The sequence below is a fragment of the Lactuca virosa genome, chromosome 9 (genome assembly GCF_052849685.1).
Source record: "Lactuca virosa cultivar CGN04683 chromosome 9, Lactuca_virosa_CGN04683_v6, whole genome shotgun sequence".
Lineage (NCBI taxonomy): Eukaryota > Viridiplantae > Streptophyta > Magnoliopsida > Asterales > Asteraceae > Lactuca > Lactuca virosa.
The window spans coordinates 51,167,962-51,188,944 of NC_136434.1; the positions used below are offsets into that span (position 1 = coordinate 51,167,962).

At 35.0% G+C, this 20,983-nt stretch overlaps 3 protein-coding genes across 3 annotated transcripts; 2 read left to right on the top strand and 1 right to left on the bottom strand.

Moving 5' to 3' along the window:
* Positions 1-2,340: 2,340 nt before the first annotated feature.
* Positions 2,341-3,720, top strand: LOC145137169 (pathogenesis-related thaumatin-like protein 3.5). Its single transcript, XM_079071305.1, has 3 exons — positions 2,341-2,964; positions 3,062-3,329; positions 3,453-3,720. Exons 1-3 carry the CDS (start codon positions 2,457-2,459, stop codon positions 3,667-3,669), a joined length of 993 nt encoding a protein of 330 aa, XP_078927431.1. The 5' UTR covers positions 2,341-2,456; the 3' UTR covers positions 3,670-3,720.
* Positions 3,721-3,902: 182 nt separating this feature from the next.
* LOC145137170 (chloroplastic import inner membrane translocase subunit HP30-2-like) lies at positions 3,903-5,650 on the top strand. Its single transcript, XM_079071306.1, has 6 exons — positions 3,903-4,330; positions 4,664-4,779; positions 4,862-4,988; positions 5,066-5,214; positions 5,289-5,351; positions 5,455-5,650. Exons 1-6 carry the CDS (start codon positions 4,031-4,033, stop codon positions 5,486-5,488), a joined length of 789 nt encoding a protein of 262 aa, XP_078927432.1. The 5' UTR covers positions 3,903-4,030; the 3' UTR covers positions 5,489-5,650.
* A 7-nt stretch (positions 5,651-5,657) lies between these two features.
* On the bottom strand, positions 5,658-14,143 carry LOC145137168 (ABC transporter B family member 19-like). Its single transcript, XM_079071304.1, has 8 exons — positions 13,895-14,143; positions 13,591-13,821; positions 13,296-13,496; positions 12,948-13,207; positions 12,552-12,868; positions 12,246-12,469; positions 7,223-8,006; positions 5,658-7,132 (listed from the first exon to the last, which is right to left on the bottom strand). The coding sequence occupies exons 1-8, from the start codon at positions 14,141-14,143 to the stop codon at positions 5,664-5,666; spliced, it is 3,735 nt and encodes a 1,244-aa protein (XP_078927430.1). The 3' UTR covers positions 5,658-5,663.
* Between the last annotated feature and the right edge of the window lie 6,840 nt (positions 14,144-20,983).

Here is a 20,983-nt window from a genome sequence, read left to right on the forward strand (position 1 = left end):
CTACCTGATGGTGTAACCGATGCATCGGGATTAGGTTCCGGAGGCGGAGACATCCGATTGGGGTGAAGACGTTGTCCTTTAATACCACTACCCATTTTCACGCAACCATCGTCAATCGACCCACGTTTGGTCCGAATCGCCGTCTGGAATCGTCGCAGACCTGCTCGGTTCTTCCTTTTCACGCAGCCATCTCCTTGTGCTTGCATGCTTGAAAACAAACTTACGGGAGATTTAAGGAAGATATCAAGATATGGATAGAGAAGGTTACCGATGCGCATCATGGAAGAGGAATCAGAGACAACGATGACATCTTTCACCCGCTGATGCTTTGATTTTCCTTTCTTAAACCTCAAAATCTGAAATCAGTTTCCAATCAATTAAATTCTGAAGTCAATGGTTACCATAATTATAAGATATTATTTGTGGAAGTTATTTCTCAAATTACCTAGTTACCCTTATTGATTTATTTAATTATTGTTTTTTCTATTAAATTTTGATTGACCCATAATCATGCATACAATAACACAATACTTACTTAAAATACCTGAACCTATCTCTCTCTCTCTCTCTCTCTATATATATATATATATATATATATGTTTTTTTATTGACCACTTAATATATATTAGGTGGTCAATATATGAATATGCTTTGTACACCTAATCCTCTTCTCTTTAATTATATTCTACTTTTTTTTTCTTTAACTATTTAGTTATTTCCATCATAGTTTGTCATTTATGAAACATTTATATACTAATCTTTAATGATGATATTTATCTAAAATATTTCATATTGAAATATGATGTGTTTAATAAACGATAATTAAATGAGTATATTTTATATAACATTTTAGATCGATGAGATCAATAAGTTAAATTCATAAAAAATTAAAAGAGTTTTACTATTGGAGATGTCATCTAATTAGAGGCCAAAATTAATGACATAATGAGGTGTAAAAAATATTAAGTCATAGTATAAGTTTACAATTGTAGATGCTCTAACACTCATGGCCAATCTTGAAAACCAAAACCAATTTTGTCCCTAAATTGTAACCCACAATTGAAAATTTACCAACTTGAAATCAAAGAAGAAAGAAAGAGACAACGAGATGTAGGTTTTGGTGGCCGAAGGCCTATGAGTCAGAGTTGTAAGAGGCACGAGAGACAAAGATCACCGACGAGTTACAGGCGGAGAGAAAGACGAATTTGCTTCACGCTGGTGATGGTTAATGATGAGTATGGGGACGCCGTAGGCATTGGAGCCGATGGATGCCAACGATGGAAATGTTGAAAGCGGGAGAGAAAAAATATGGCGATGTGGTTTGCTCCAATTTGATGACTTTCGACGACTCGAATAATAGATTTTAGGGCGTCTTTAAGCTATTTCAAAAATGGTCACTACTTTATTAGAAAATGTCGATAAAATGGTAAAAAATAAAAATGAGGAGTATAAAAGTCATCTACATGCCTTTAATGGACCAATACAGATAATAATTGCCTCAGGTGCAACAACAACAATAGACTAGCCAAAAATCTAATAGTAAGGATTTAGCCAGGTAAACCATAAGGACCACGTATGTAATTTACTCTATTATATACTCATATGACTCATTTTAAAGCACTCAATGTAATGTAATATTGTGATAATTTATATTTTAGAATTTAAATTTTGATATTTATATTAATTATCCAACAATTTATATACATTAAAAGCTCCTAGCGATAAGACAAGTACGTTGCTGCACAAAATCACTAAAATGGTACATAGTTTGGAGGTCTGTTGGAACACTTTTTAACTGTTAAATGCTGTTTTGGAGAGTGTTGGACATGGTTTAAATGAGCACAAATTCATAACTAAATAGGGTACGTAGAAACTGAAACATTGAAAATTGAAAAGAGAAGGATAAAAGGTGAAACATAAACATAGAATAAAGGAGGTACATTGAAAATTATAGTTTTTTAGATTTAAGAAGCGTGTACATGGACCATGTACACGTTAAAAAAGTTTTTTTTTTTTTTAATCGTTGTGGCTATTTTTTTTTTACTCACAGTTTCACAAAAACTTTGGACCTTAGCAGATGCTCTTAGGATAAACTTTATAGGAGGGAATTTTGTTTGCGTTTTTCCTCAAATAGTGTCTTTTGAGATCTACATATTAGGATTTAGGAATCTTTAGATTACTCTTTTCACAACCATCTTTAGGCAACCTACACCCCACATCAAGTTAACTCACCTCATTCGCCTCACCAATATTATACATTTTCTCACCATGAACACACCTCCAACACTTATTTCTGATTTCATCTCATGAAATTTTAAAGAAAGGAATTACTTACTACAAAGGCCACCCATTTCATGCTAAAAAGCAACGTTTTTTAAACCCCTTTTATCAAAGCAACCTCATGGCCCATATATGGTGCACCACATGACCCCATTTTTGAACAAAACACAACCCTTATGCGTTTAATTAATATGCTTACAATATCAAGCTTCAAATTCGCCATTCATGTCATCTTTCTCGTCTCCTTTTTCCTGATCTCCTGTTCTTCTGCTGCTCTCTTCACCATAACCAACAACTGTCCTTTTACAATATGGCCAGCCACACTTTCTGGTGCAGGCACTACTCCACTTCCAACAACAGGGTTCCAGTTGAATTCAGGCCAAAGTGCACAAATCCCCACGACCCCATCATGGTCTGGTAGGGTATGGGCAAGAACAGGTTGCACGTTTGATGCATCTGGTGTAGGTAAATGTGAAACCGCAGATTGTGGAGGGAAGATGGAGTGTGGTGGGATGGGTGCCACCCCTCCTGCCTCCCTTTTTGAGATAACCATAGGAGGCTACAACAATTTGGATTATTATGACGTTAGTTTTGTGGATGGATACAATCTTCCCATCATTGCTGTCCCAAGGTCCACTTCTGGTGGTTGTAATGCCACGGGCTGTGCATCCGATATTAACATAGGTGAGTATTGAATCTTGATTCTCATGTCAAATCTTTATCTATCTTCCAACTTCATGTTTGTATTTCAATCTGTTTAGATAATAGAAACCATGTACAGGGTGCCCAAAAGAGCTTCAGGTGGTGGGTGGGGATGGTGGAGGAGTAGGTGGGGTGATCGCGTGCAACAGTGCTTGTGGTGCATTTGGAATGGACCAATACTGTTGCAGCGGGCAATATGCGAATCCAAATACGTGTCGACCATCCTACTACTCGAGCATCTTTAAGAGAGCGTGTCCTCGAGCTTATAGCTACGCGTTTGATGATGGCACAAGCACGTTTACTTGCAACGCCTATGAATATGCCATCATTTTTTGCCCCAATAATGGGTAACCTTTTCATTCTAGCTATCAAAAAATCAAATAGATCAACAAAGTTTTAATTTAGCAAGCTAGGTGCCAATCGTGGCCATTATATCATGAGTCCCGATGTTTTTTTGATTTGCAATGCAGGATGGACCAAATAGCTGGTCCCGGAATAGGTACTGGTATCAGTACAGGGACTGGAATTGAAACCGGAACTGAGGTTGGAACATTGAGCGCTCCACATACGAAAAATGACAAGATAAGAGGATCTATACGGACAAACACATCATCAAACGCCATCTCACAAGTTTCTATATCGATATGTCTTATCATAGTTTCATTTGCATCATTGTACATTGTATAAGAGATCATTGTACATGTATATTTACATAAAATTAGATAAAATAATTGCTTGTCTTGAATAGCATCCATGTATACCATTTTTGGTGTTCCTTAGTTTTTGTCAAAAGATACAAAATAATGAAACAAGGTAGAAAATCATAAGAAACTCATCTATGCCTAAAATTAACAAATGCCTTACGGAATTAGAAAGATAGAACATGAGTGTTAGCTAAGTACAAAATCAATGGCTAGATATGGAAAATTAGAGAGTACAAAACCCGTCGTCTACTGTTACTTTGCTATTCCATCCAACCCAATCCAGAAACCAAAACCAACCGTCTTCTCCCTTAGCAACATAAAGTTTCCGGCTTTCGTCTTCTTCAATGGGGGAAGGAAAACAAGGCGAGCTAGCTGTTCATACGCCAAAAGATTTGGCTCACAATCCAATCACACAGTTGCAAACCAAGTACAAAGATTTAGAGAATGGCTTCAAGTCGTGGCTTGCCAAACAGTCTTTACCTGTTGAGGCCGCCGTCGTGACCCTCACAAGCGCAGCCCAGGGCGCCGCCATGGGTGGTTTCATGGGGACACTCACCAACGACGTCTCCTCCGCTTTTCCCCCCACACCACCTCCCGGCGCCTCTATTAATTCACAGACCATGGCCTCCTTCCAGCAAGCCCAGGTCACTGTTTTTTCTTCAAGTTTTTTTTTACCATCATCATTTCCGAGGGTTTTGGATTTTAGGAATTTGATGAATTGTTTCAAGACGTAATTTTTCGGTTCCGTGATTATTGATAACATCTTTTATACACAATGTTGATATGTTTGTGGATTGATACTGTGATTATGAACCGATGTTGTAGCAATTAGGTCTTTTGTTGAAAGAACTAACCCTCAATTAAACTCTGTAAGATAATTAGGTCTAAAGTCATGCAATTGGATTTTGGAAGTGTGACTCTGTTGAGAATTTGTACCAATATATCTTCTTAAACTTAAACTGATTGTTGTATTGCAGGCTCTTGCAGGAGGACCCTTAATACAGGCCCGCAATTTTGCTGTTATGACAGGTGTTAATGCAGGCATATCTTGTGTCATGAAAAGATTAAGAGGCAAAGATGATGTCCAAACAAGGTAATTCTTCATTTTATCAGTATTCATTTATTGTTTTTAGTAGACACATGAAATGGACAGGTTGTTTTCTGTATGATTGTAGTATGGTAGCAGCTTTTGGTTCTGGAGCCATGTTTTCTTTAGTTAGTGGCTTGGGGAGTCCTACTCAGCCTGCAAATATAATCACATCTGGTGTCTTCTTTGCTCTTGTTCAGGGTGGAATCTTTAAGGTGATCATTTTGCTTCCTTTTCCAATTTTTTGAAGACATATGTATATATATAACTTCACTCATTAACTGTTGTACAGATAGGGGAAAAATTCTCAAAGCCATCAGTTGAAGATGTGTTGTATAGTGAAACTAGATCCATGCTGTCTAATCTTGGTCTTCAAAATTATGAGAAGAACTTCAAAAAGGGCTTGTTAACTGACACCACTTTGCCATTGCTTACTGATAGGTAAGTTTTAAATCTTTAAAATCTTGAAAATCTTACATTTTTTATTAATATTATCCTAACTTATGATACTACAGTGCTTTGAGAGATGTGAACATCCCTCCTGGACCACGACTTGTCATTCTTGATCATGTCCAAAGGTATGAAAATTGAAAAAGAATTCCTTTTTTTTATATTAATTCTTATAGGATTTGATTTGAATGAATTAGTTTGAGATTGGATTGGGTTGTTCCATTTTGATAGGAACAAGGAAGTGAAGAAACAAGGTAGGTGGTAGGAATGATTCAAAACTAGGATATGCTTATCAGCTTATGTACAAGAAGATGAAAAGAGATACCAAATTTTATCTTTATGTAATAAGATATGGTTTCATTGAAGATATGCATGGGAATATTCTTCTTGTTTGAGACATTTATAAGATGTTAAAACTTGTTCGTTATCTCTCTAAGGTGCTAATTTTTCATGCTCTGAATCCTGTAAAATCTAGAATAAACTCCTTCGGATGCTGCAACAAGGGCTGAATGTGTTCCCATTTCCACCACTTTACCTTTTTCCATCACAATTATGGAATCCGAGTGTACAACAGTCGAAAGCCTGTGTGCAACTGTAACCTGAGTGGAATGTAATCCGCCATTCCCTTTCCGGTTGATTGATTCCATAGCATTCACCACAGCCCTTTCAGATTCTGCATCAAGGGCACTTGTTGCTTCATCAAGAAGCATGATTGCAGGCTTCTTCAACAGTGTTCTTGCAATTGCAATTCGTTGCTTTTGTCCTCCTGACAGCTGGCACCCCTTTTCCCCAACCACAGTATCATACCCATCTGGCAAATTGCTTACAAATTCATGAATATTCGCGTCTTTTGACACCTCTATGATTTCACTTTCTGAAGCTTCTTCTGTTCCATAACAGATGTTGTCCCTTATTGAGCAACTAAAAAGCAAAGGCTCCTGTTGTACTAACCCTATTTGTTTCCTTAGGTTTCTGAGATTGTATGTCGTTATATCTCTTCCATCAATCAATATCAATCCTTGTAGTGGACAATAGAATCGTAACAAAAGGGCTAAAACAGACGACTTTCCTGCTCCACTGGGTCCCACTAACGCCACCTTTGATCCAGCTTCAATTCGTAAAGTGAAATTATCGAGTATCTTGACTTCTGGTCTTAATGGGTAGCTAAAATGGATGTTTTGAAACTCTATTTCTCCTATGATCTTTCTAGAAGGTGGGTTCTCCGTTTCATCTGGTTCAATCTCTGTTCTTCGATCTAGGGCTTGAAAAACTGGAGTTAATACATTTACAGCTGAGATTACAGTGGGGATTAAAGTCCATAGCTCTGTGATTGAAGGCACAGTAAGTGAAAAAATCTGGTATGACCTAATCCCATCTTCAAAGCTAGCTTGCTTTTTTTCAACTAAAACAGTCGAATACCATAAAGCAACAGCATGTGCGATGTTCCATAAACAAAGGGACACACCTTGAATGAATCCGTACCAGAGACTTTGCTTTCTGCTCCTTTTCAATGGTGCATCTAGCGACACTTTAGCTTTTTCCAGTATACGTTCTTCATGACAGAAAGAAGCGACAGTTCTGATGTTTGTTGCAGATTCAGAAGCAAGGGAGACAAGCTCTGAATGTGCTGCAGCTGTGTCTCCTGAAAACCCTTTTGCAGATTTAGCTTGAATTAGACCACCTATGAAGTGACATGGCATCACAGCCCAAGCTACTAAACCCATTCTCCAGTTAACAATCATGCTAACTATGGTAGCTATCAAGATCGAAGAAATACATTGCACAATTACAGCCATTCGATCAGATATTATAGTCTTGATTGTTGATGTTTCATTGATGATTCGTGAGGTAAGTGAACCAACACTGTTTTCAGACTTGTCATACCATGCTAATTCATTACGAAGCACCACTGTAAGGTTAAGAATCATGAATTCATAATTTCATATCAGTAAAAATATGTAGAACATAGTCGTGTGAAATTACTGAAATATGAAAGTACCCGAGTATAAAGCTTTTCGGAGGTTTGTCATTGCTTTTTCTCCAATTACTCCATAATAGTAATGTTGTAAAGTATGGCTGAAAAGCGAAAGCAAACCGATTGCAGAAAAGAGTAATGAATACCATCCGACTTTCTCTTTAGCTCCATGTTTATAATAAGCAACTCCGATTGTTATAATAAAGAAGCCAAAAACAGGCTTTGAGATGCCAGAAAAAGCAGCAGCACAAGAGCCAACAGCAATCTTGACAAATTCTTGGTTGTTTAAGCCAAACCAGATTCTGAAAAATATATCTCTTTCCCTTTTTTCAACTCTTTCCACATTCCCATCTTCTTGTTCTTTGGGTGTATCTTTTAGGGTTTTGTTAGTTTCTATAGGTGTATCAAGTTGCACGAGTTCTTCAGAAACCTGTTGATCTTTCTTTTCTGTTTCCTTAGTGGAAGATACGTCATCTTCTGTGTTGATGTTCTGCATGCTAAATAAGTTGCTGTAAAACTCGCTGGTTTGTAGCAAGTTACTGTGTGTTCCTGTCTCTGTAACTTGTCCATTTTGAACAACTACAATCATATCCGCATTAACAATGGTGGACATCCTGTGTGCAATTAAGATGACTGTTCTTCCTCTCATTGCACTCTCGAGTGCATCTTGAACCAGCTTTTCAGACTCTGAATCAAGTGCACTTGTTGCTTCATCAAGCAAAAGAATCGGAGGGTTTTTCAATATAGCTCTTGCAATTGCAATTCTCTGTTTCTGTCCCCCGGATAACTGTACACCCCTTTGTCCTACCTTAATACCATCAAAAAAGTTTATTTAGATCACAAGGTTTATAGTGATTCATGAGGGGAGTTGATCACAAAATAGACCAACCATAGGAAGACTATGTTGCATTAAAACTTCAATGTTTATCACAAAATGACCATTTATTTTGTGGAATTGCTGTTTCTAACATCGTATTTCACGAATTATTATTTTTTCGTGAAAATGATTTTTTGTGAAAAAATAGTATCATTGGTGTGAAATACAAAATAACGAAATTTGCTATCATTAGTATTTCTATGAAATGTAAACGAAATTAGGTGTAGTAAATTTGTTAAGGGGTTTGGCTTAGCTAAATTCTGCAAAAATAGTCTTCTATTGAAGTCGAACATGGAACCTCATGAGATCAAGAAATAATATCAATTGGGGTCCATATTAACAATTTAACATATTAAGATATTATAAACCCTAAACCTGTTGGGTTTATAGCAAACAAGTAAGGAAGCCCAAAGCGTGAATTTATGACAATCCAACTCACCTTGGAATACATTTGGCTAATTTGCTTTAGTAGATTATTGTTTTGTTTTGTTTTGATAGAATATTATGTTATGGTCTAATATTAGTGGAGGGACAAAGTTAGTGGGTACAGACTTGTTATGCTGACATTCCTTTTTGTCCCATCCTTTAGTAGTAGTATTAATAGTCTCCAGATAAAAACTATTTTGTATTGACCTTTGTCATTGAAGAGACCCCTTCATCTTGAAAGATTGGGAACCCTTATATCGGTAAACATCTGAGTCGTGAATCTTTTGTGAATTTCAGTTTGTATTCCAGAATATCCATGGGATTATCAATTAGTATCATAGCAGTTGATGATGGAGGCGAAATGACAACAAAAGGCATGATAATATGAAACAAGTGTTTGGGAAAATGTAGGAACCACTTCACAATAGTTTTGTGTCCCTTGGAAGAATAGATCAGATGATGGATAGGTTCTTGCAAGGCAAGAGGAGTCGTTGGAAAAGGTGAAGATCTTGGAGAAGAAAGAGCTTCTCACCAAAAGTAGTAAGGAGGACCATAACTGGAAAAGGTGAAGATCTTGGAGAAGAAAGAGCTTCTCACCAAAAGTAGTAAGGAGAACCATAATACTAGGAGAAGGAAACCCAGTGATGAAAGAAGGCTTAGATAAGTATGGTAGGAACTGATACAGTTGATGCTCGTATTAGCAACACATCAACAATGGTTGGTGTTGGAATGTCAATGGAAGATATTATTATGGGTATATAGGCCCTTGCTAGAGAATTGCTATGTCATGGAAGAAGAGTTCAGTTGGAAGTTAATGACCTACCTTTGGTTAATGAAGTAACTTATCCTTCAATTAGTGAAGTAACTTATCATGAGTTTTCAGAGATGATATTAAGGGTGAAGGAAGAAAATGGGCAACATAGTGTTAGGAAGTAAAGCGCATAACTAGCAAAACCAAAAGCACACAAGACGTAGTATTTACGTGGTTCGGTCAAGGTGACCTATGTCCATAGGCAGGAGGGGAATATTCTTTATTTCAGAGCTCTCAAACAGAGGTTACAAGTACAGTGTTCACAAAGATTCGCCTAACACACTAGAATTCAAGATACAAAATGACTTATCATGCATCCCTATTTATACTTGAGGGATCAGACCTAAAACCCTAATGGGACAAGCCCATTGGCCCATAGACCCATGAAAGGTGTCAACCAATCACAATCTGCCATGCAACATCTTCTTGAACATTCATTCTTACATAAGAATCAACAGTACACATGATTGAGCATCATGATCCATAGTGGCATATCATGATGCAAGAGTGGCACATCAAGATCACCATGACATATTAACCATTATGGTGGCGCATCAAACAATAATCCTTGAGCATCTTCAACTTCTGAGCTTCCTTGAACAATATTGAGCATCATAGGGGACTTCATAGCATACGACTCATCAAGGAACATAAGTGGCGCATCCTTGCAACAAGATGACACATCAACATGAGAATGACGCTTCTTGTGTAAGGAATGACACTTCTTCTCAATGGATGACACTTCCTCCTTATGAGTGGCGCTTCTAGAACCATATTGGCGCTTCTTCCTCTAGAATGACGCTTCTACCTCTAGAATGGCGCTTCTTCCTTCAACCATAGTGACGCTTCTACCTTCAAAGTGACGCTTCTTCCTCCAGAATGCCATATCTAGACAATGAGTGGCGCTTCCACATTATGGATGGCGCTTCTGCATCCATAATGACGCTTCTAGAATGGCGCTTCAAGCATAGATGACACATCCATGCACCAAGATGCTCCATTCCACTTCCAGGTGCTCCATACCCCCTTTTAGAAGATTCGTTCGTTTGTCACTTTATCCGTTCTTTTGTCAGGATATCCATTCCCTTCTCAGATGATCCGTTCCTTTGCACATGCTCCATGAACCCCAAGTGTTCCATTGAGTTCCAAGTGCTTTATTGAACTCAAATGCTCCATACGAATGCTCTAAATGCTCGAGTCACGTTTAACACATATAAATGTTGATACTTAGAAATTTTTAATCGAGAATTATGGTAAAGAATTGTTGAGTATTGATCTTACCAGTGTACCCGTAGAGCTTGCATACTTGGTAATTGTGAAAGGAATTTAGTAGAATCATGACAAATTGTTATGATCGAATTAAATGCTAGCACCTTAATATCAGAATGGGAAGCATTAGAAGGTCTCATACAATTGGGAGTTCATTAGCAAGCGGAAACCATTCTGGTTAGACAAACCAAAAGAAATCACCAAGGAAGCCATTGATGTTGCATTTCTATTGCATTTGTATGGTTAGTTGCTCTTGGTTTACCATTCCTCTTTGCCACTATACTTGAAATGGAGTACAATTGTGACATTATCGGAAAAGAAGTTATTGGGTACAAGTTGAAGGAGTTTTGTGGCCATTTTAACTTGAATACTTCAAATATGTGGGGAATAGTGAAGGCGATTGTGGAATTGTGTATGAAAGTAAATGATGGAAAGTTTGTTTGGCTGAAATATCCACCGAAGCCTCAAGTGAGGATATCTCTTATCCGTACGGAGGCTTTTGAGAATGAATATAGTTCATAGGGAGGAACATGTTCAATCTTTTGATGAGAATGGTGATGCTCTTAATAGAAATGGAGATGTGATAAATGCAGTCGACCAAGTGGATTTAGTTATTGCATTATTGCATATCATACTAGGGTTAGCCCAACGTGTTTCTTTTGATGCCGTCCGCCATTTCTTTTCACTTGAGGGCAAAGTGAAAATTTGTGCCGTCGGTATTAATAAGCTCCAAACTTCTTGGGTCTATAGCAAACAAGCAAGAAAGCCCAAGACTTGAATTATGGTAGGCCCAACTCACCTTGGACTAGCTTATTTGCTTTAGTAGAGTTATTTTATTGTTTTGTTTTAATAGAATATTATATTATGGTTTAAGCATTTTGGTCTAATATTAGTATAGTTAGTGGGGACAAAACGTTAACATGTTATGTTGACATTTCGTTTTGTCCTATCCTTTAGTAGCAGTATTAATAGCCCCTAGTAGTTCCTAAAATTTTAAAAAGACAACTAAGAATTATTTTGTCTAAGACCTTTGTCATTGGAGAGTCGCAAAGATTAGGAACCCTTATTATCATTTATATTACTAAACATTCGAGTCATAAAATCTTTTGTGAATTTCAATTTGTATTCTAGAATATGCATGGCCTTATCACAAATTTTTGACTAATTAACAAACTATTAATAAATCCCTGCAAAAAACCCACTAAATACTAAAAATTAACATGGAGAGGTTTTGTTCTAAAACTTTCAAAAATGAGTCAATAAAGTATTCCATAAATGAATTACAGTATTGATAGAAACTTCTTAAATTTATAGCTAATGGTCAGACTCAAGTTGGGTCTATGCATCCCTTTTGTTTCCATATACATCCACCAGTGCTCATGACTCATTACTCACGAGATCCTAAAACCTTAACCAATTTCACGGAAATTTATTTTTATTTCGCTAGAAAGTACCACAACAAAACATAAGATATTTTATTTTTGCGAAAAAAAAAAATCTAATTAGGGGAAAATGGTGGTGGGACTACTAAAAAACAATTTGGTGTGATCATTTTGTAATAAATGTTAAAATATAGCATTTTATGATATCACCTTCTTTTTTTGTTTGTCAATTTTGTGATTAACTCTTTATGAGAAACTAGTTAATAAGATAATGCAACTTACATCTGTTAAATACTGATTCGGTAATTGGGATATGAAAGTGTGTGCATTTGCCATTGTTGCTGCTCTCTGGATCTGTTCATCATCGGCATATTTGTTTCCTACCTTCATGTTATCCTTGATTGTGCCAGCAAACAGTGCTGGCTCTTGCGAAACAGCTCCTATATTTTTTCGTAGGAACTTTACATCAAGATTCTTGACATTATGATTGTCAACGAAGACCTCACCTAGTCCACGGGAATCCGATCAGAAAGTCAAACTACATTAATGCTATTAAGATTATCGCAGCTTGAATTAAAGAATGCAAACCTTTTTCAGGATCATAGAATCTTGGAACCAGAGAGATGATGGTGCTTTTACCACAACCACTACTACCCACTAAAGCCACAACCTTTCCTGCGGGGATTAATAAGGAGAATCCCTGTAGAATCATTTTTTCATGGCGTGATGGGTAAGCAAAATGAACATCACATATCTCGATGTTTCCATTAATCTTTTCAAGATTAATCTCCCCTTTTGAATCATAACTTATCAAAGATTTTCTGTCTATCACGTCAAACACTTCTTTTCCTGCGGCTTTTGCCTGGTTGAAGATTTGCATGTCTGGTGCTGCATATGTGATTGATCTGAAATATATGATGAATATAAGAATATAAGAGTATAAATAGAGGACGATAATTAATGTTATCCTTTGATTAATCTTACATGGCTCCAAAGAGGATGCTCATAACTGCAGCTATAACATCGCCTCCTTGAGCTCTTTTGGCTACAACAACAAGAGCTCCAATCCACACAATTAAAGCCCAAGAACAAAACGTCACCGTCTGGAATACACCAGTTCCAACTCCTTTAATCAACGCTTCTCCCTTACTAATAATCAATTGTCTCTGCATGCATTCTGAGAACGATTTTATTGCAGAACCTTCTCCAACAAAAGCAAACACTGTTCTAATCTGAGAAACTGTCTGCATGGAATCAAAGTCTAGTTTTGAAACACTTTTGGAATAATAAAATTGCTTACTTTTAACTTTAATGAAAAAGACAAAAACTTACCTGTTCTACCATTACTGTAGCTTCTGACAAGTAGGCTGCTTTTGTGGCTGAAATGGAGTTCATTTTCTTGGTATAAGTCGCTCCAATTACAAGAATCATGGGAACAACCAATAAAGTGAGCAACGCGACCTCCCAGCAACATATAAAAGCTATCACAACTCCAGTAAAAAAAGTCGCGAAGCATGAAAGAAAATGGCCCAACTGCATGCATGCATTCATATATACGGGAGTTAATTATTTCATTAAATCATGACCATGGATTGGATTTGGATGATTCTATATACATTTTCATTACCTTCTCGCCAATTGCATCTTGTATGATACTCATGTGATTACTAATCCCAGTGATGATTTTTCCGTTTGTTAACTCTGTGTCAAAAGCTCCAATCTCTTGTTTAAGAACCGCTTTCAGGTATGCGAGTCTCATCCGTGCTACTTGTCTCTCACTTGCATACATCCACCCTCCTACTTCTAGAACTCCTGCGGGAAATGTAGCAAACGCCATGTACCATACAAACGGTATAACCTGAGTGAAAATAGAGATTATAATATATATAGCAACTACTTTTTAGAAAAGTAAAATTTCTATATATGGTTACCTTCTTGAGGGCTTTAACCATATTAGCATCATCATGTATGTTAGTCCCGAATGCATCTATGGCTTTCCCAAGCAGTAAATAACCGAGTGGCTGAGCAAGCCCATGGATGATGGAGCCCAAGGATGCAAGAGCCATTAGAGTGTAATCCAGTGCATCTGCATAGCTTAAAAGCTTGGTGAATGGCAATGGCTGATCGTTCAAGATCTCTTTTTCATCATCTACTACTTCTTGTGTGTTAACTTTCTTCATTATTATGCTTGCAGAAAAGTTTAAGACTGGTAAAATCAACTTGGTTTTGGTTATAGTTTACATGGTTTATATTGATTTAATTACATACCGTAAAGAAGCATCAGAGAATCGTGAGTGCATATTCGATTGGGTTCGTAGAATAAAAAGAAGGTGACAAATGAATCGTTGTTTTGTACGTTCGTCCAGAGATAACGACCAGTTGTCAATTAATGTGTAGATGACTAGGCAAGGTCGAACAATGCTGTTTTATTCATGTGCTGCCGTCCTCTTGAAGGATAAGGATATTCTTCTAGTACTGAAGCTAATTAATATGCCATACTAGCTTGGTCTGCTAATTATATGGCAGATGGCATCAAAGGGTAACTGATTCATAGGTTCCATCTTGCTTTTTAAGGAATTCGTATCGAGTTTTTTGGTTTTGGATACTTTAACCCTTTTGAATACCTGAGTCCTGCTTTCGGCAAATTTAAACATTATGCAAATTAAAAAAATTGCAAGGATTTGTCCCATTACTATTGCAAATTTGCAATTTAACTTTTCCATCCAAAACGAATCTATGGTAGGAAGTTATCAGATTTACTTCGAACTTCGCATTTCATATTAATAGATGTTTACTTCGCAAATCATATTAATAGATATTTTCATTTCATATTAATAGATGTTTTCTTTCATCGAACTTCGCATTTCATATTAATAGATGTTTTCTTTTAATAGCCCAATTTTTATTTATAAGAAGTAGCAAGCTAGCAAACCAATTACATCAAAGTAGCCAAATTGGGATTTTTTTAACCAACAAGTTCAATTGACCTACAATTTGTTGTTCTAAACACAAACCAATTGAAAGAATGCAAAAAATAAAAAAAAAATAAAAAAAAATAAAAAAACTTTTCAAGCATTATATTTTTCAGAAAATATTTATCGGTAAAAAACTTTGATATTATTGGGTGACCAAAGCACCCAAATCGTTGTCGAGATCATCACTTTAACTGTTCTTTTCTTCGTAATCGACAAATTTCTTCTATCTCTATCCATGTTAGTAACTGTAGTACCTTCACAAAATTCAGAAATTAAACATCAAACCACTCACCAACCATATCCCCTAAGGATCTCACCACTATAAAATACAAAAATAAATGAGACATTTGTTCTATATGACCCTCATAAAGCGGGCACAATATAGACTTAAAATCAATTCTTCGATTCGCCAAATTATTCCTAGCGGGGAGTCTGAAACATCCCTCGTATGGTTGGTTTTTAAATGATATATAAAACCAATTATTTAAGTTTTAAATTAGTTGAGTTATTTGTAAGTGTGAAATTAAGGCCATCGAAGTCCAATATTTGAATAGATTGTTCAAATGCAAGGTTGTAATGACCACTCTCCAAAACACGGTTTAAAACTGAAATCACTACATAGACTTGACATTCCAAATATCATTGCTATCATTTATTTCTCTTCTCTATGATCACCTAATATAAGTATATGTCAAAATACAAATGTTAGGCTTGAAAAGCCTGATGAGTATACTCGAGATTGACTCTTTAAGAGTTTTGGATGATGGTGATCATTCAAACCTCCAAAAATAATTTTCAAAACATTTCAACCCTATAATTTATATATTCAAAGTTAACTATGCATTAGACTCATAGATCTAGGTTCAATAATCCAAAAGGATCAATAAAGCTAAATAAGTGGTTAGCAAAGAAGAAATAATCAAAATCCAAGAGTTCAATATTTCAAGAATATTTCAAGAGGGATGGTTCAACAATAACCAATTAAATGATACACATGCATCTAATCAAGTCAATCTCCAAGTCCAAAGACCACATTGATGGTTAAGTTCGAGCTCATACACGGTAGACCATTTGCTCACTACACTTTCCATGTCCATTTCAAACTAGGTAATTTATAATTAAACCATCACATACATACACACACCACACAAGGGATAATTAGCCTTATGCATAGTGATATTTATCTATAAATCTAATCACTTCTAAAAAGTCAAATCCTATATAGATATAATAAATGAATCCAAAGTCTCCCATACTACGTGAATATACAAGTAGATGCTCAAAACGATTTCCATATAAGCATTAGCTTTCCAAATTAAACAAATATTTTCAAAATAGATTTCATGAATGCAACAATTACTTATAATATTCATATTGCAATCAAAGTGTGTCATCCAAAACTTATAAGTGAGCATTGATAAACTAAATGTTAGTGTGGAAAGGAAAATGTAAGGTTGTACAAAAAATGTACAATCAGGGAACTAAAACGTAAGGTTGTACATTTAGATATGATTGTAAGCATTTAGTAAAGAAATATGAAACATCCCTCTCTTGGGTATTATAAATATCTATTTAAGACCATTAAATTTTAAGACTAAATGTTAGTGTGGGAAGGAAGATGTAAGGTTGTACAAAAAGGTACAATATGTGAAGTTGTGAACTAAAATGTAAGGTTGTACATTCAGATATGATTGTAAGCATTTAGTAAAGAAATATGAAACACCCTTCGCTTGGGTATTAAAAATATCTGTCTAAGACCATTAAATTTTAAGAAAAAGTAGTTTTCAGAGTTTTTAATTACGGAAAATATACGGTCCTATGGTTTTAAAACAAGTTTAAAAGTTCAAATAGCGATGATATGACAATATAATATCTTAACATAGTTTAATAAAGAGCACATGATGTGACATTCTCAAAAGTCCATGCTACTTCTAACCTCTCCCCTAAGGCTTCAAACTAAGCACACATTAAAAAAAGTTCCACAATGGAATTTTCTAGTGAGAATACTCGATGTTGATTCATTTAGAGTAAGAAGGTAACAATCTACTTACTCAAATCAAACCTCAAAAACAATGAAAATATCACAAATACATTGAGGTTTTAAAAGACCGAAAACCAAACTGAAAGTGCATTATATAAGCCGTAATTGCAAACATGTCTCAAAGGCAAAATATTGGTTATCAAAGATTTATAGAATCATATCAAAACTCCTAAAAGGGTAAATGTAACAACCCGTACTTTTCACAAACATTTAATATTTAAAATACTTGGAATGATATCTGAGTTTACATAAATGATACCAAAAACCAGAGTTTCAAAAGCTTTAAAAGTATTCCCAGCAAAATATTCATGGGTGGTACCAATTTCATATCATAACCATAACTAAGAAAACAAAGATAAATGCGGAAACAAAAGTGTAGTCCATAGTCCTTGATGCTTCTAAGTCCTCGCTCTTTAACGCTTGCTATCAGAACCTGCTAAACACATGGAAACAATATTTGTCAGACTATAAGTCCCGTGAGTTATATATAACCATAAACAACGTATTCATACATAACATAATTTGGCTTGTCACATAAGTGAACAAGCATCTACACATATACCGAGAGGTGAACCACCGGTCATCATCATCATCTTGGTTTCTATGCATAATCTAACGTTCTCTCCTAGGGATCCCTTACTCTACTCTTTTCATGCATAAAACACATATCATACAACAAAACACAAGTTGTGTAACATATCAAAATCTAACAATGATGCAATCGCTAATTACATCCATACATTTACATGCTTACACATATTCTCTAACACACAAATGTAACATCCTATTTTGGGGCACGAAGTTTTGAGCGTTTTGGTAAAAATAAAAGTTTCTTTAATTTAAAATAAAATAAATTGAAATGAAATAAATAATAAATGGAAGTAAATTATTTTGAGTAATAACCATAATAAACATATTTTCTAAGTCATAAATAGATTATGATAGAGTTTGGGTGTCAAAAGAAAAATTTTAAGGTGAAGGGATAAAAGTGTCTATTTGAAGAAACTTGTTTTCGACTCGATCATTTGACGAAATAAGCATCTCGGACTAGATTTGCATGAGTCGTGGTGGAGAAGGACCAATTGTAGACTAAAAATAATTTTTATTAAGTTTTTAGCTAAGTTAGGGACCAAGCATGAAAGAAATTCAAATAAGGGACCAAAAATGTCAATTTGACAATTCTTGAAGGGTACCCTACGTCCAATGGATGGCGCATCGCGTCCGCCGACGCTGATCAGAAATAAACAACACTTTTTGCTGTTTTTCTTCCCATTTTCACTCCTTTTTCTTCTCTTCTCGGTTCTAGCCCTCTCCCACCATCTTGGGTCGATTTTCCCCACTTAATCCATGGTGTTTTGATGATTGGAATGTTTATATGATTCCTTGCTCAAATCCTTTCTATAATCTTGCATCTAAGGTAGAATCCTTTCATTTTTCCCCATCTTTGTCTTAGGGTTTATGTGGTATTTGCAAATTTGAAATTTATAATTCATTTGTGTTGTTTATATGAGATTAATGATGTAGTTGATTTCCTTAATCCATATCCAAGCTCCAAACAACAAATGTTTGTGAGATTTGTACGTTTGGAGTTTTTTTAATGAGTTTTCTTAACCATCAATGGTGAAATCCGAGTTTATGCTTAAATTGGGTGATTATTGTGAAATTGTTGATGTAGTTTAACTCCTTGATCCATCTATAAACTCCAACTAACAAATAGTTTGGACATTTGTGAGTGTGGATGTGATTTGGTGGGTTTCTAAAACTATGGTTGTCCACTATTTGGATAAAACGAATTGTCCAATCGGACTATTTGGTTTGAATTTTTGGATTTTTGGATTAATTTTCAACAAAACCGAATTACTATATTTGATTCTAGATTGGTTTCAGTTTATAGAATAAAAACTGAATAGTCCAAAAAACCGAATAACAATTTATTATTTATTTAGTTATATATATTTTTTTGTTTTTTAATATAAATCTTTTACTTATTTATTAATCTACTAAATTGTATTTTAAATAGATTAGATAGTGTTACCGAATAAAAACCTTAATATCTACTTTTCAAAAGGCTTTTATCTATAAAATATTAAATTATAGTATATTTTTTTTTCTTAGTTGTTCATTAATTTAAATTAACAACTAAACAATTTATTTTTGTTTAGAGTTGCTAATATTCAACTTATATATATATATATTTTTAAATGCCCTACCTCTTGAAAATCGAATTGAAAAAACTCATTCAACCGAATTATAATATGGTTGGTTCGGATCAGATTTCAATTTAGTTTGGACTATTTGGATCTATGTTTTGAAAATCGAAATCAATTTTGATTCATTAGATTAGATTGGATCAAACTGATCCATCCAAACGAACACCCCTATTTAAAACCCTAGATCTTTAAATCCGAATTTGAATCTTCAAGCAATGATATGAGCTTTATTTTATGGTTAGATGATACATTTCCTTCAATCAATGATCCATTTGTCAACCCGTTGGCTTATAGTGAGATTCCATGATGTTTGAATAAAATTCTAGTTCCAGTTGTGGTAATTTGGGTATTTTCCTTTCTAGTATTCATTGATTCAAACTATTGATTCCAAGCAATGATATGAGCTTGGATTTGTGAATAGATTGATTATGTCCCTTCAAATTCATGATCCATTTGTTAATTCATAACTAGTGGTGGGATTTCTAGTGTTTGATTCAAGTTTAGATTTCATTTGATGATTTTGGTATTTTCAAGCCCCAAGTGTTTTAGATCAAGTTCCATAGTTTCAAACAATGATATGAGTTTGATGTTGTTCTTATATTATATATACTATTTTAATCTATGATCCATTGACAATTCTTGTCTCATGGTAAGATTATGAAATTTAGACTAGAACCTTACTTTAATTTGGGATTTCAGTTTCGTTGATCATGGAACTATGTTCCAAGATTAAATTCCCATATGGAATGTAAACTCTTGTCTAGTTTTGGTATTCGAGAGTTCTTTACGGAATTGGAAAGTAATATGCTTATTTGGTGTTATATCTAGTGTTCAAATAAATTGTAAATGTTCCTTGAAATGTTAAGTTTTGGTATTAAGTTATATTTTAAGTTTAAAGCTTCCATGACACCTTTTCCTCATTAAAATGGTTTTGACATGTGTTGGTATATGTAGAATCAAGTCAATTGGTCGTGTGAAGAATTTCATTCACTTTTGGAGGTTAAGTTCTCGTTGAATGTGGATTTTATAAAATCTAGATGTTTAATGTTTAATCTAAGGAAATGAACCATTGGTGGTCCTTCTTATGTTCTTATGAAGTGTTATAAATGATGTTTGATTTATGATGTGCAAAATTATACCTACCATTTTTAAATTTATAACCTAACAAAACTTAACTAACTATGCACTTATAGGCAGTGTACCTAGTTGGATTATATAATAGTAAAGTAAGTCAGGTGTCGATCACAGAGAACGGTATTTAATTAATAAAATAATTACTAAAAGTAAAACTAAGAAAAACAACTAAAATATGTGTTTTTATCTGATTTTGCAAGTTCAGAAAAACTTAAATTTAAATACCTAATTAATGACAAGAAAGACGATTTAAAACCAAGAATAATAGATACTTTCGTTTAGCTTAGAATCCCTCCTGTTTCCTATGGTTGATTTCAAAATAATGATTTAATTCCATTAGTTACCGAATAAAAGTGTCTAGTCATCATGATCAGACTAACTAGCATAAGTGAATTCAATAACTTTAACCCCAATGATCATGCAAGTTAACGATACTATAACATCCCGAAAATCCAAGGTGAATTTTTCATTTTTAAAAGTCAAGGATAGTATGGGTAGACAACCGCCTGAATGAGCCGACTTTTAGTTCGAATCGGGTTCTGGGGAGGACCGTTTAAGTGACCCGAGGTGGAGATATGGAAACACTACCCTGGGTTAGTTACTGCAGCAGACTTCGAGGACGAAGTCTAAGTCAAGTGGGGGAGAATTGTAACATCTTGT

Coding starts and splice junctions, on each gene's coding strand:
- LOC145137169 (XM_079071305.1), top strand. CDS start 2,457: ATGCGTTTAATTAATATGCTTACAATATCAAGCTTCAAATTCGCCATT. Junction 2,965..3,061: donor TGCATCCGATATTAACATAG/GTGAGTATTGAA, acceptor AACCATGTACAG/GGTGCCCAAAAGAGCTTCAG. Junction 3,330..3,452: donor ATTTTTTGCCCCAATAATGG/GTAACCTTTTCA, acceptor TTTGCAATGCAG/GATGGACCAAATAGCTGGTC.
- LOC145137168 (XM_079071304.1), bottom strand. CDS start 14,143: ATGAAGAAAGTTAACACACAAGAAGTAGTAGATGATGAAAAAGAGATC. Junction 13,497..13,590: donor AAGATGCAATTGGCGAGAAG/GTAATGAAAATG, acceptor GCATGCATGCAG/TTGGGCCATTTTCTTTCATG. Junction 12,869..12,947: donor AGCATCCTCTTTGGAGCCAT/GTAAGATTAATC, acceptor CATATATTTCAG/ATCAATCACATATGCAGCAC.
- LOC145137170 (XM_079071306.1), top strand. CDS start 4,031: ATGGGGGAAGGAAAACAAGGCGAGCTAGCTGTTCATACGCCAAAAGAT. Junction 4,331..4,663: donor CCTCCTTCCAGCAAGCCCAG/GTCACTGTTTTT, acceptor GTTGTATTGCAG/GCTCTTGCAGGAGGACCCTT. Junction 5,352..5,454: donor ATTCTTGATCATGTCCAAAG/GTATGAAAATTG, acceptor CCATTTTGATAG/GAACAAGGAAGTGAAGAAAC.